Source organism: Hypanus sabinus, chromosome 24 (genome assembly GCF_030144855.1).
Source record: "Hypanus sabinus isolate sHypSab1 chromosome 24, sHypSab1.hap1, whole genome shotgun sequence".
Classification (NCBI taxonomy): domain Eukaryota; kingdom Metazoa; phylum Chordata; class Chondrichthyes; order Myliobatiformes; family Dasyatidae; genus Hypanus; species Hypanus sabinus.
The window spans coordinates 1,833,989-1,847,064 of NC_082729.1; the positions used below are offsets into that span (position 1 = coordinate 1,833,989).

A 13,076-nucleotide genomic window follows, 5' to 3' on the forward strand; every position below is an offset into this window, starting at 1 on the left:
CCAATGGGAGTTCGGGGAGCTGGGTTAAGCACAATAGGCAGCGATTCAAACAGAGAGAGGAGAAATGGGTTAAAAATTCTATATCTGACTGCACGAAGTGACAGAAATAAGGCGGATGAGCTTGAAGCTCAGGTGTGAATGGGTAACTATGATGTTGTTGGGATAACGGAGACACGGCTGCAGGGAGATCAGACCTGGGAAATGAATGTACAAAGGTATACATGCTATCGTAGGGACAGAAATGTGAGCAGAGGGGGTGGGGCAGCCCTGTTAGTGAGGAATGAGATTCAGTCCTTTGCAAGGGGGGACATAGGATCAGGAGAAGTAGAGTCTGTGTGGATAGAACTGAGGAACAGTAAGGGCAAAAGGACCCTAATGGGTGTTGTCTACAGGCCACCAAACAGTAGCATGGATATTGGGTGCAAGTTGAATAGGGAGTTAACATTGGCATGTGGCAAAGGTAATGTCGCAGTAGTATGGGGGATTTCAACATGCAGGTGAACTGGGAGAATCAGGTTGGTGCTGGACCCCAGGATAGGGAGTTTGTAGAGTGCCTACAGGATACATTCTTGGAACAGCTTGTACGAGAGCTGACCAGGGACAAGGCTATTCTGGATTTAGTGTTATGTAATCAACAGGATTTGATAAGCGATCTTGAAGTAAAGGAGCCATTAGGAGGTAGTGATCATAATATGATAAGTTTTTATCTCCAATTTGAGAAGGCTAAGGGCAGCTCGGGGGTGTCAGTGTTGCAGTTGAACAGGGGAAATTATGGAGCCATGAGGGAGGAGCTGGCCAAAGTTGACTGGACGGATATCCTAGTAGAAAAGACAGTGGAACAGCAATGGCAGGTATTCTTGGGAATAATGCACAAGGTGCAAAATCAGTTCATCCTCCGGAGAAGGAAGGATTCAAAGGGGGGAAAAGGGGCCACAGTGGTTGACAAAGGAAGTCAGAGATTGCATAGCATTAAAAAAAAAGGAAGTATGACAGAGTTAAGGTGAGTGGGAGGACAGATGATTGGGAAGTGTTTAAGGAACAACAGAACGTAACTAAAAAGGCAATACGGGGAGAAAAAATGAGGTACGAACACAAGCTAGCCAGGAATATAAAGGAGGAGAGCAAAAGCTTTTTTAGGTATGTGAAGAGAAAGAAGATAGTTAAGAACAATGTTGGGCCCTTGAAGAATGAATTGGGTGAAATTGTTATGGGAAACAGAGAAATGGCAGAAGAATTTAATAAGTACTTTAGATCTGTCTTCACTAAGGAAGACACAAGCAATCTGCCAGATGTATAGATGGGCCAAGGACATAGGGTAACAGAGGAAATGAAAAGGATTGACATTAGGAAGGAAACTGATGGGACTGAAGGCTGACAAATCCCCAGGTCCAGATGGTCTGCATCCTAGGGTACTAAAGGAGGTGGCCCTGGAAATTGCAGATGCATTGGTAATCATTTTCCAATGTTCCGTAGATTCAGGATCAGTTCCTGAGGATTGGAGAATGGCTAATGTTATCCCACTTTTTAAGAAAGGAGGGAGGGAGAAAACAAAGAACTATCGACCTGTCAGCCTGACATCGGTGGTGGGGAAGATGCTAGAGTCCATTATTAAAGATGAAATAGTGGCATAGCTAGATAGCAGTGATAGGATTGAGCTGAGCCAGCATGGATTTACCAAGGGTAAATCAGGCTTGACTAATCTGTTGGGAGTTTTTCGAGGATGTAACCAGGAAGTTAGACGGGGGAGATCCAGTGTATGTAGTGTACCTCGATTTTCAGAAGGCATTTGATAATGTCCCACATAGGAGATTGGTGGGTAAAATCAAAGCTCATGGCATTGGGGGGAAGACATTGACATGGATAGAAAACTGGTTGGCAGATAGAAAGCAAAGGGTAGCAATGAATGGGTGTTTCTCGGAATGGCAGGTGGTGACTGGGGGGTGCCACAGGGCTCGGTATTGGAACCACAGCTGTTTACGATTTAAGTCAACAATTTAGATTAAGGCATTGAGAATAACATCAGCAAATTTGCTGATGATACTAAGCTGGGTGGCAGTGTGACATGTGATGAGGATGTTAGGAGAATTCAGGGTGACTTGGATAGGCTGGGTGAGTGGGCAGATACTTGGCAGATGACGTTTAATGTGAATAAGTGTGAGATTCACTTTGGGAGTAAGAACAGGAAGGCAGATTATTATCTGAATGGTATAGAGTTAGGTAAGGGAGAAATACAAAGAGATCTAGGAGTCCTTGTTCATCAGTCACTGAAGGTGAATGAACAAGTGCAGCAGGCAGTGAAGAAGGCTAATGGAATATTGGCCTTTATTACAAAGGGAATTGAGTACAAGAGCAAGGAAGTCCTCTTGCATTTGTACAGGGCCCTGGTGAGACCACACCTGGAGTACTGTGTACAGTTTTGGTCTCCAGGGTTAAGGAAGGACATCCTGGCTGTAGAGGAAGTGCAGCGTAGATTCACGAGGTTAATTCCTGGGATGTCTGGACTGTCTTACGCAGAAAGGTTAGAGAGACTGGGCTTGTACATGCTGGAATTAAGGAGATTGAGAGGGGATCTGATTGAAACATTTAAGATTATTAAGGGATTGGACAAGATAGAGGCAGGAAATATGTTCCAGATGCTGGGAGAGTCCAATACCAGAGGGCATGGTTTGAGAATAAGGGGTAGGTCATTTAGGACAGAGTTAAGGAAAAACTTCTTCTCCCAGAGAGTTGTGGGAGTCTGGAATGTATTGCCTCGGAAGGTAGTGGAGGCCAATTCCCTGGATGCTTTCAAGAAGGAGCTAGGTAGGTATCTTATGGCTAGGGGAATCAAGGGATATGGGGACAAGGCAGGAACTGAGTATTGATAGTAGATGATCAGCCATGATCTCAAAATGGCGGTGCAGGCTCGAAGGGCCGAACGGTCTACTTCTGCACCTATTGTCTATTGTAACACTGAGCGTCATAGGAAGTCATTCCTACCTGTAGCCATCAAACTTTACAACTCCTCCCTCGGAGTGTCAGACACCCTGAGCCAATAGGCTGGTCCTGGACTTATTTCCACTTGGCATGATTAACTTATTATTATTTAATAATTTATGGTTTTATATTGCTATATTTCTTCACCATTCTTGGTTGGTGCGGCTGTAATGAAACTCAATTTCCTTCGGGATCAATAAAGTATGTCTGTCTGTCTGTCATGGACCACAGGTTGGGAACCCATTAGACCACAAGATATAGGAGCTGAAATAGGTCATTTGGCCCATCCAGTTTGTTCTACCATTTCATCATGACTGATGTATTATCCCTTTCAGCACCAATCACCTGACTTCTTCCCATACTCCTTCATGCCCTGACCCAACAAGAATCTATCAACCTCTGCCTTAAATATTCATAAAGACTTGGCCTCTACAGCTGCCTGTGGCAACAAATTCCAGATTCACCACACTCTAGCTAAAGAAATTACTCATCTCAGTTCTAAAAGGATGCCCCTCTATTTTGAGGCTGTGTCCTCTGGTCTTAAGACACCCCCACCATAGAAAACATCCTCTCCACATTCACTCTATCCAGGCCTTTCACCATTCGATAGGTTTCAATGAGTTCACCCCTCATTCTTCTGAATTCTAATGAATCTAGGTCCAGAGTTATTAAACGCTCTTCAATCGCAGAATCATTTTCACAAACCTCCTTTGAACCCTCACCAGTTTCAGCACATCCTTTCGAAGGAAACGAGCCCAAAACAGCTCATGCACTCCAAGTGAGGCCACACCAGTGATTTATAAAATCTCAACATTATATTCTTGCTTTTGTATTCTAGTCCTTTCAAAACGAATGCTATAAAAAACACTTTTAATCAATCAAACGGATTTTAAATATCTGACAGTTGGCCAGCTTTTTGAAATACTTTAAGGCATCCAACTCAGCAATGAGGATTTAAAAAAAAAATCCTTTTACAATGAATCTTACTTACTCATTTGAGCAGAATCTCGAATGTCGAAGAAACTGACGTAACAATTGTAGCCCATCTGCTTGTCTGTTGAGAACATGATGATGTTGCCACTGAAGTCAAATCCACCCGTTCGGACAGCAGAGCTGGTTTTAAACAAAGCAAGTTGCTTCCCTAATAACAAAAGCAATTGATTACGAATAAGGACAGACAGCACTGCAAATAACGAGACGAGAATGCACATGAAAGAGAAATTTTAACAGATTCTAATATTTTGTTGTCTATTTCTGATGGATAGGGGAATCAAGGGATATGGGGACAAGGCAGGGACTGGGTATTGATAGTGAATGATCAGCCATGATCTCAGAATGGCGGTGCAGACTCGAGGGGCCGAATGGTCTACTTCTGCACCTATTGTCTATTGTTTTGCACAGATTTATTATCACTGGCATACGTTGTGAAGTTTGTTATGCAGCAGCAGTACACTGTAATAAAAATAAAAACTGTAAATTACAGTCAACATACACAGTTGCAAGGAAAACTTTGTGAACCCTTTGCAATTATCTGGCTTTCAGCATTAATTACTCATAAAATGCAGTCTGATCTACAACTAAATCACAATAATTGACAAACACAATCTGCCTAAACTAATAACACAAACAATTGTACTTCTCATCAATACTGAGTACACCATTTAAACAATCACAGTCTAGGTTCAAAAAAGTATGTGAATCTCTGTGGTAATGCATTCTACAAAAGCTACTTGGAGTCAGATATTCCAATCAGTGAAATGAGATTGGAGGTGTGGGTTGTAGAGGGGCCCTGCCTGATAAAAAAAGACACACAAAGTCAGGTTACTGACAGAGTTTGCTCTTCTCAAGATAGATCTGTTTACGTGCACCATGCCTCGATCAAAATAACTTTCAGAGGACTTTAGAAAAAGAACTGTAGAGACGCATGAAGCTGAAAAAGGCTACAAAATCATTTCTAAAGACTTGTGTGTTCATCAGTCAACAGTAAGAACAGACAGACAGACATACTTTATTGATCCCGAGGGAAATTGGGTTTCGTTACAGCCACACCAATAGAAATAGGCTACAAATGAGGAAATTTAGTACTGTTGCTACCCACAGTAAAATATGCAATGCTGAAGGAGGTGGAGGAGACCCAAAGGTAACGGCAAAAGACCTGCAAAAATCTCTAGAACTTGTTAAAGTCTCTCTTCATGTGTCCGCTATAATAAGAAAAACCCTGAAGAAGAAAGGTGTTCATGGAAGGACACCAAAGATGAAACCACTGTTCACCAAACAAAAAATAGCTGCTCATCTTAAGTTTGCAAAAGACCATCTAGATGTTCCACAATGCTTCTGGGACAATGCTCTGTGGACAGATGAGACAAATGTTGAACTTTATGGCAGAAATGGACATTGCTATGTTTGGAAGAAAAAGGGCACTGCACACCAACACCAAACCTCATCCCAAATGTGAAGCATGGTGGAAGGAGCATGGTTTTGGGCTGCTTTGTTGCCTCAGGGCCTGGACAGCTTGCAATCAGTGAAGGAACAACAAATTCAAAATTCCATCAAGGTAATTTACAGGAGAATGTCAGGGTAGCGGTCCATCACCTGAAGCTTAACAGAAGTTATGATTCAACAAGACAGTGATCTGAAACACAAGTAAATCAACAACAGAATGGTTTAAAAAGAAGAAAATTCATGTTTTAGAATAGCCAAGCGATAGGCCAGACCTTAACCCAATTGAGATGTTGTGGCATGACCTAAAGAGGGCTGTTCATGCAAGTATCCCAGAAATATTGATGAACTGAAACAGGTTTATATGGAGGAAATGTCTAAAATTCCTCCGCTATTGTGCAAATCAGATCAGCAGCTACAGGAAACATTTGGTGGAGGTTATTGCTGCTAAAGGAGTTTCCACCAGTTATTAAATACAAGGATTCATATACTTTTTCCAGCTTGGACTGTTAAGATTAAATAATGTGTTCAATAAAGACATGAAAAGTACAATTGTTTTTGTGTTATTAGTTTAGTCAGATTGTGCTTGTCTATTATTGTGACTTAGATGAAGATCAGACCACATTTTATGAGTAATTAATTCAGAAAACCAGGTAAATGCAAAGGGTTCACAAATTTTTTCTTGCAACTGTGAAGTCAAGAGTCACCTTATCATACTAAGGAATATTCAATGTTCTTATAACAGCAGAGTCCATCCTCATCTATTCTAAATGCTCACCTCTCTATTCTGAGACTGTGCCCTCTGGTCCTCAACCCTCTCCACATGCACTCCATCTAGGCCTCTCAATATACTATGTTTCAATGCGAACCCCCCCATCCCATTCTTCAAAAGTCCCGCGAGTAGAGGCCCACAACCAACAAACACCCCTTCATTATCATGAAACTCCTCTGGACTCTCTCCAATGTCAGCACATCCTTTCTCACACAAGGGGCCCAAAACTGCTCACAATACTCCAAGAACAGTCTGACCAATGCCTCATAAAATCTCAGCATTATATCCTTGCTAACTCCTCTTGAAATTCAGAGTAGGAATTTCCTGATTCAAGCTCTCGTGGATGTTCAATTCAAGTCATATGATGCTGGGATAGATGTTTGGATTCAGTAAACTTTAAGGCAGGATTAGGATAAAGGATTGGGCAGGCATTCAATCCTGGATTGAACAGGTACTATTCTCACTTCACCAAACATTACAGTGGTTCAGCTGGCAAAGCCTCAAAGGGTACTAGCTCTTGCCAGAGAGCAATGCCTTTAGAAAGAATGGAAAGAAATTAAGAAAGCTGGTATCACCAACGAACAAAAAATGCTTTTTAACATTCAGAAATGCAAGTTCTCACCTGTTTCACAGTCCCAAAGTCTGCACGAGTTATCTGCAGAACCGGTCAACACTTGCTTTGTATCCCCTGATTATTAGATCAAGGACAATAAGAATCACCTGTTAGGAAACTGGAAGTTAAACACAGACACACACTGGTACTCAGTGTCAGAATAACCAAAGTATCTCCAGGGAGCATTTTCAGTTTCCTTGAACAGTGACATTACATTGTAATGCGAAAAGGGTCGGGCAAATGCACTAAAGTTACAGTTCAATGTCTGATCACCTTATTGATAATGAACTATTGCTGGGTAGCTAAAATTGTGTAGATTCCCCAAAGTCTTCAAATACTTTATTTTACAAAACTTCTGAATTTTTCTAATAAAAAGCTGCAGGTTTTCCTTTCATAATGATCATACAAAACCTGAAGGATTAAATTAGAAAAATTTATTTACAGTAATCCATATTTTATGATCCTATAAAAACTGCACCAGCTCATCAGTCTTTGTAGAAGATGGCACTCAGAGAAATGGATCTCACAAATCGCAGGTGTCCAGCATCAAGATTAAGAGGTCACAAGCTACTCAAAGCTTCTTCCACCCACAATAGGTTTTCAGTCCTATTACTGGGTAAACACACAGCAGGACAGGAGATATACCCCCATTTGAAAAACTGACATTATGAAATGCAGGTAATGGTAAAATTCTCATGACTGTGGAAATTATTCAGTTTTACTATTTGTTCACCTTCAAGTTTCGAACAGTGCTCCCACCCAGAATTTTTTATTTTATTGTAGCGGTGTGCTACACGCAGCGCTAAAATTACGACACGGAGTCGGTAACTGCAGTCGAAGGAAAAAACTTTATTCGAAAACTTCAGCCTCACTTTTAAGCCTCTGTCAACCGGCCCCCCATGGCGCAGAGGCTCCAAAGCTCTGTGCTCGCAAACCTCTGTAGGCTATCTAATTGTGAGTCGGTTCGGATACGCTAGGAAATGGGTCGCCACATAACCCCCCCCCCAGAACCGGCGATACACCCCCCAATGTCCACATTCTGGGCCAGAACCTGCTTGGGAGGTCGGCCTCTGCGCCGAGGCGCCGGAAACTCGGCCGGTTGCGCCAGGTCCACATGGTCCGGTTTGAGGCGGTCCACCGTGAAAACCTCCTCCTTCCCCCCAACGTCCAGCACGAACGTGGACCCGTTGTTCTGGAGCACCATAAACGGCCCCTCGTATGGCCGCTGCAGCGGTGGCCGATGCCCGCCCCTTCGTACAAACACAAACTTACAGTTCTGTAGGTCTTTGGGTACGCAGGTCGGGTGCCGCCCATGCTGTGAAGTGGGTATGGGGGCCAGGTTACCGAGCTTCTCGCGAAGTCTGCCCAGGACTGCAGCGGGTTCTTCCTCTTGCCCCCTTGGGGCTGGTAGGAACTCCCCGGGACGACCAGGGGCGCGCCGTATACCAACTCGGCTGACGAGGCGTGCAGGTCATCCTTGGGCGCTGTGCGGATGCCGAGTAGGACCCAGGGAAGCTCGTCCGCCCAGTTGGCTCCTCGCAGGCGGGCCATGAGGGCCGACTTCAGGTGACGGTGGAAACGCTCCACTAGCCCGTTCGACTGTGGGTGGTAGGCAGTTGTGTGGTGCAGCTGAGTCCCCAAAAGGCTGGCCATAGCTGACCATAGGCTGGAGGTGAACTGGGCGCCTCTGTCGGAGGTAATGTGGGCTGGTACACCAAAGCGAGATATCCAGGTGGCGATCAGGGCTCGGGCGCAAGATTCGGAGGTGGTGTCGGTGAGCGGGACCGCCTCTGGCCATCTTGTGAACCGGTCCACGATAGTCAGGAGGTAACGCGCTCCGCGCGACACTGGCAGGGGGCCCACGATATCCACATGAATGTGGTCGAAACGCCGGTGGGCGGGATGGAACTGCTGCGGTGGGGCTTTGGTGTGCCGCTGCACCTTGGCCGTCTGGCAGTGCATGCACGTTCCGGCCCATTCACTGACCTGTTTGCAGAGTCCGTGCCAAACGAACCTGTTGGAAACCATCCGGACAGTTGTCTGGATGGAGGGATGCGCCAAGTTATGAATGGAGTCGAAAACGCGGCGCCGCCATGCTGTCGGGACGACTGGACGGGGCTGGCCGGTGGCGACGTCACAGAGTAGGGTCCTCTCACCCGGGCCCACGGGGAGGTCCTGGAGCTGCCATTCACGGCCCTCAGGGGGGGACCCGGTGCCCTGCTGCGGGTGTCGTAACTCGTCGGAGGTAAAACGCTGATCTCAGCCCCAGTATCAACCAAAAACCGGCGTCCTGACCTTCTATCCCACACATACAGGAGGCTATCCCGATGGCCAGCCGCCGTAGCCATCAGCGGCGGCTGGCCCTGGTGTTTCCCGGGAACTTGCAGGGCGGGCGACAACGGCGGGCTTCTGCACCCCACTGCTGGTGGTAGAAGCACCAGTGTTCATTGGGCCGGGGGTTAGCGGGCTCTGCGGCCGGGCCTGGACTGGTTTGCTGCCGGGAGCGGGGCTGGGAGATCCGTGCGATGGACGCCCCGCTCACCTTTTTGGCGTTCCACAGCAAGTCCGCCCAGGCTGCCACCTTCCGGGGGTCACTGAAATCCGAGTCGGACAGCAGCAGGCGGATGTCCTCGGGCAGCTGCTCCAGGAATGCCTGCTCAAACATGAGGCAGGGTGTGTGTTCGTCGGCGAGAGACAACATCTCATTCATTAAAGCCGATGGAGGTCTGTCGCCCAAGCCATCCAGGTGCAGTAAACGGGCAGCCCGCTTGCGCCGTGAGAGTCCGAAAGTCCTGAGGAGCAGGGCTTTGAATTCCGTGTACTTGCCGTCTGCCGGGGGCGACTGTACGAACTCCGCGACCTGGGCCGCTGTGTCCTGGTCGAGGGAGCTCACCACGTAGTAGTAGCGGGTGTCTTCTGAGGTGATCTGGCGAATGTGGAATTGGGCTTCGGCTTGCTGGAACCACAGGTCTGGGCGCTGTGTCCAGAAACCTGGCAGTTTCAACGAAACCGCATGAACAGAGGCGGCGTCGGTCATTTCTGGTCCAAAAATCGTTTGGACCGTCGGGGTCACCAATTGTAGCGGTGTGCTACACGCAGCGCTAAAATTACGACACGGAGTCGGTAACTGCAGTCGAAGGAAAAAACTTTATTCGAAAACTTCAGCCTCACTTTTAAGCCTCTGTCAACCGGCCCCCCATGGCGCAGAGGCTCCAAAGCTCTGTGCTCGCAAACCCCCATAGGCTATCTAATTGTGAGTCGGTTCGGATACGCTAGGAAATGGGTCGCCACATTATGGAGATATAGCGCAGAATAAGCCCTTCTGTCCCTTCAAGCCATACTGTCCAGCAATTCCCAATTTAACCCCAGCCTAATTTACAAAGACTGTGGGAGGAAACCAGTGCAGCCAGAGGAAGCACACACAAACTCCCTACAGGCAGCGGTGGGAATTGAACCCGGGTCACCTGTAAAGTGTTGTGCTAACCACTATGCTACTGTGAATTCTGACACGTATAAATGGGACAACATGATGGGCAAAATGGGCATCATCCACATTGTGACTAAAATATTTCAAGTGTTTTCCAAAACTCAGGGCAGCCCAAAGTAACTCTGAGGTAATGAAGTATTTACAGTAAGTGCGTTAAAATTTATCCGTGCGTTATTTGCTGAACAAACTCTAAACATAAAACAGCAGGAAGGATACAGTCGACGTCCACGCACCACACCGCTCCAGTGTGGCCATTGTAAGTGCCCAGCCTCTCTCCATTCAAAGAATACCAGACGTTAACGACCTGTACCAGAGCAAAAAGCAAAGAAGCTATCGCGGTCTGCCAACATTAACCCCAAGAATTACATTCACTTCACACCTGTAGCACATATGTATAGCTAGGGTGCCTAAGACCTTTGCACAGTACTGTAGTAATTTTATGTCCCCCACTTGACAAAGTTAGAGCGTTCCTATGAAACCTTTCTTAAGCTGAAATGGTGTAAAGCGAAGAACCATTAATTTATATGAGAAAAATCTTCGTAAAAGCGAAAATCCTCTCTGTAATGTGAAAACAGGTTACTAATGTAGGTCTTTTGGAAAAGCGAAGTGGCATAAAGCGGGAGACACCTGTACTGGACTGTACTGCTGTTCCCCCTCCCCCAAAAAAAACAAATTTCATGATCTACGTGAGTGGTAATACCTTTTCTGAGGTAAATTGTGGTAAATTAACCAGAAACAATGGCGAGCAAAGGCAAAGTGAATTCGAGGGATGAACTGTGCTGATATGCTGCAGAATCGACACAAATGCAGTGAGCCATTCCGAGAGGAGGAATTGAGACAGAGGAGTTTCCATGTCCGTACAGATATCCAGGTACGAGGTTGGATCATTCTGGGTGCCGAGACGATTTGGAGGAATCGAGACCGGCTTTGGGCTGAGTGGCGTGGTCTAGGCTCAGAGCCTTTTGCTGCAGCGGCACCTGGGTTCTAAGTGGAAGGTGAGATGTGCTGTTTCGACAATTTAAACACCGGCTCAAATAAACCGGAAAGTCAGAGTGTCGGGATTGGAAGCGAACTCCTGTCTCCATGGCAGAGGCTATGAAGACCGCCCGTGGCTGCTGTGCTCTGTGCCTGACGGACAGATACTGAGGCTTTCGGCCTACTCCGTGATTTGGAACTATATTGTTACCAACTTCCACTGTTTGCATGATTTGTTCCCCCCCCTCTTCTCTGCATATTGGGCACTGGCCTTTATGTTTTTCAAACTGGGTTCTTTTGGGTTTCTTGCTTCGGCTGCTGGTAAGCAAACAAATCTTAAGGATGTATAATTTATACATTCTTTAATAACAAATGTTCTTCAAAACTCTGAAAAACCAGATTCCGATATGGGTCTCTACTGTGGACTGAGAATGGGAAGGGGGCAAGAAGTGGGGACTCACGGTTGGGAAAGGGGGAAGGGAGCAGGAAGCACCAGAGAGACATACTGTAATGGTCAATAAACCAATTGTTTGGAATCAGATGACCTTCCCTGATGTCTCAGGGCTGGGTATGTCGGCACAGTGAACAGGTGGGAATGGGGCGTGCTTTGCTGTCATTGTTGCTTCTGATTTTCTGCTGAGCATTGAGGGCAGGCATGCTATTCATACTGGAATGTATGGCGACACTTGTGGGTGGCCCCCAGCACATTCTTAGGTTGTGTTGGTTGTTAACGCAAACAATGCATTTCGCTGTATGTTTCGATGTACATCTGGTAAATAAAATGAATCTGCATCTGATCTGAAATTCATCTGTTAAACCCTGTTAAACATCTGTTAAATATCTGTTATTTCATTGTTCTGTCACAAACCAGATTTCACCTTTCACAGTTTGTGTACCATGCACAAGTCTTAAGTACATATGTATAACCTGGGTGGCTAAGATATTTGTACAGTATTTGTCAATGTGGAGTGGAGTGTGAGTTTGTAAATCTGGTGGCAGCAAACAACGTTGTGAATGGTGAGGGTGGAGTGTCACAGGAGGGGTGTGGGACAGGTGGCAGAGAAGGAGTTTCAGGGGTGGGGGTGGCAACCAGCCCTGAGACACCAGACAAGGGCATTTGATTTCAAACAATTGGCTTATTGATCATTACAAAATGTCTCTCTGGTGCTTCCCACTCCCTCCCCTCATCCTTCCCCTCTTCCCAAACATGATTCCCCTCTTCCTGCCCTCTTCCCACTCTCAGTCCACAATGGAGACCCATATCAGAATCAGGTTTATCATCACTCATACATCTCATGAAATCTGTTTTGCAGCAGCAGTACAGTGCAAAACATAAAATTACAACAGTATTGTGCAAAATTCTTGGGCATCTTAGCTATGTATTGTAACATCACATATAGATTACACATTTGACCACTACCCCACAAAGTTATTACTGATTAGTTTAGTATGGCAATGAGAATTCCATTGAAATTACATGTGTACTTACAGTGTCTTTCGCACAGGAGAACACCAAGTCTCCTTCTCTGTTGTATTTAATTTGTGTGATTGATCTTTCATGACCTTGTAACAGGATGGGTTTCTGACACAGGACAGAAAAAGAAATTTGATTACATTCAACAGTTGATCCATTTGTTCTCTCCATGAATGTTCTTGCCAAAATTTTCTACAGAAGTGGCTTGCCATTGCCTTTATAAGACGGATGGCCCCAGCCATTATTGATACTCTTCAGAGATTGTCTCTAGTGTCAGTGGTTAATAACCAGCACCACCTGCTCCCATGGCTTCATGCGACCCTGATGGGGACTATGCAGG

General features: G+C 45.8%; 2 protein-coding genes across 2 annotated transcripts in view; both read right to left on the minus strand.

The window, feature by feature from the left end:
- Positions 1-13,076, minus strand: part of eif3i (eukaryotic translation initiation factor 3, subunit I) — a 29,707-nt gene that overhangs the window by 15,839 nt on the left and 792 nt on the right. Inside the window, exons 2-5 of the mRNA XM_059949148.1 lie at positions 12,752-12,844; positions 10,504-10,591; positions 6,810-6,875; positions 3,968-4,117 (exon numbers count right to left, since the gene is read on the minus strand). Of these exons, the coding sequence (XP_059805131.1) occupies positions 3,968-4,117; positions 6,810-6,875; positions 10,504-10,591; positions 12,752-12,844 (397 nt within the window). The remainder of the gene's footprint in view (positions 1-3,967; positions 4,118-6,809; positions 6,876-10,503; positions 10,592-12,751; positions 12,845-13,076) is intronic.
- Positions 6,891-10,493, minus strand: LOC132380394 (uncharacterized). Its single transcript, XM_059949147.1, has 2 exons — positions 9,343-10,493; positions 6,891-8,840 (listed from the first exon to the last, which is right to left on the minus strand). Exons 1-2 carry the CDS (start codon positions 9,835-9,837, stop codon positions 7,749-7,751), a joined length of 1,587 nt encoding a protein of 528 aa, XP_059805130.1. The 5' UTR covers positions 9,838-10,493; the 3' UTR covers positions 6,891-7,748.

What these genes read in the sequence shown, in the direction of transcription:
- LOC132380394 (XM_059949147.1), bottom strand. Translation starts at nt 9,837, where the DNA reads ATGACCGACGCCGCCTCTGTTCATGCGGTTTCGTTGAAACTGCCAGGT. An exon ending in TGCTGTGGAACGCCAAAAAG is followed by an intron (nt 8,841 to 9,342) that starts GTGAGCGGGGCG and finishes CCCTCCATCCAG; the next exon opens with ACAACTGTCCGGATGGTTTC.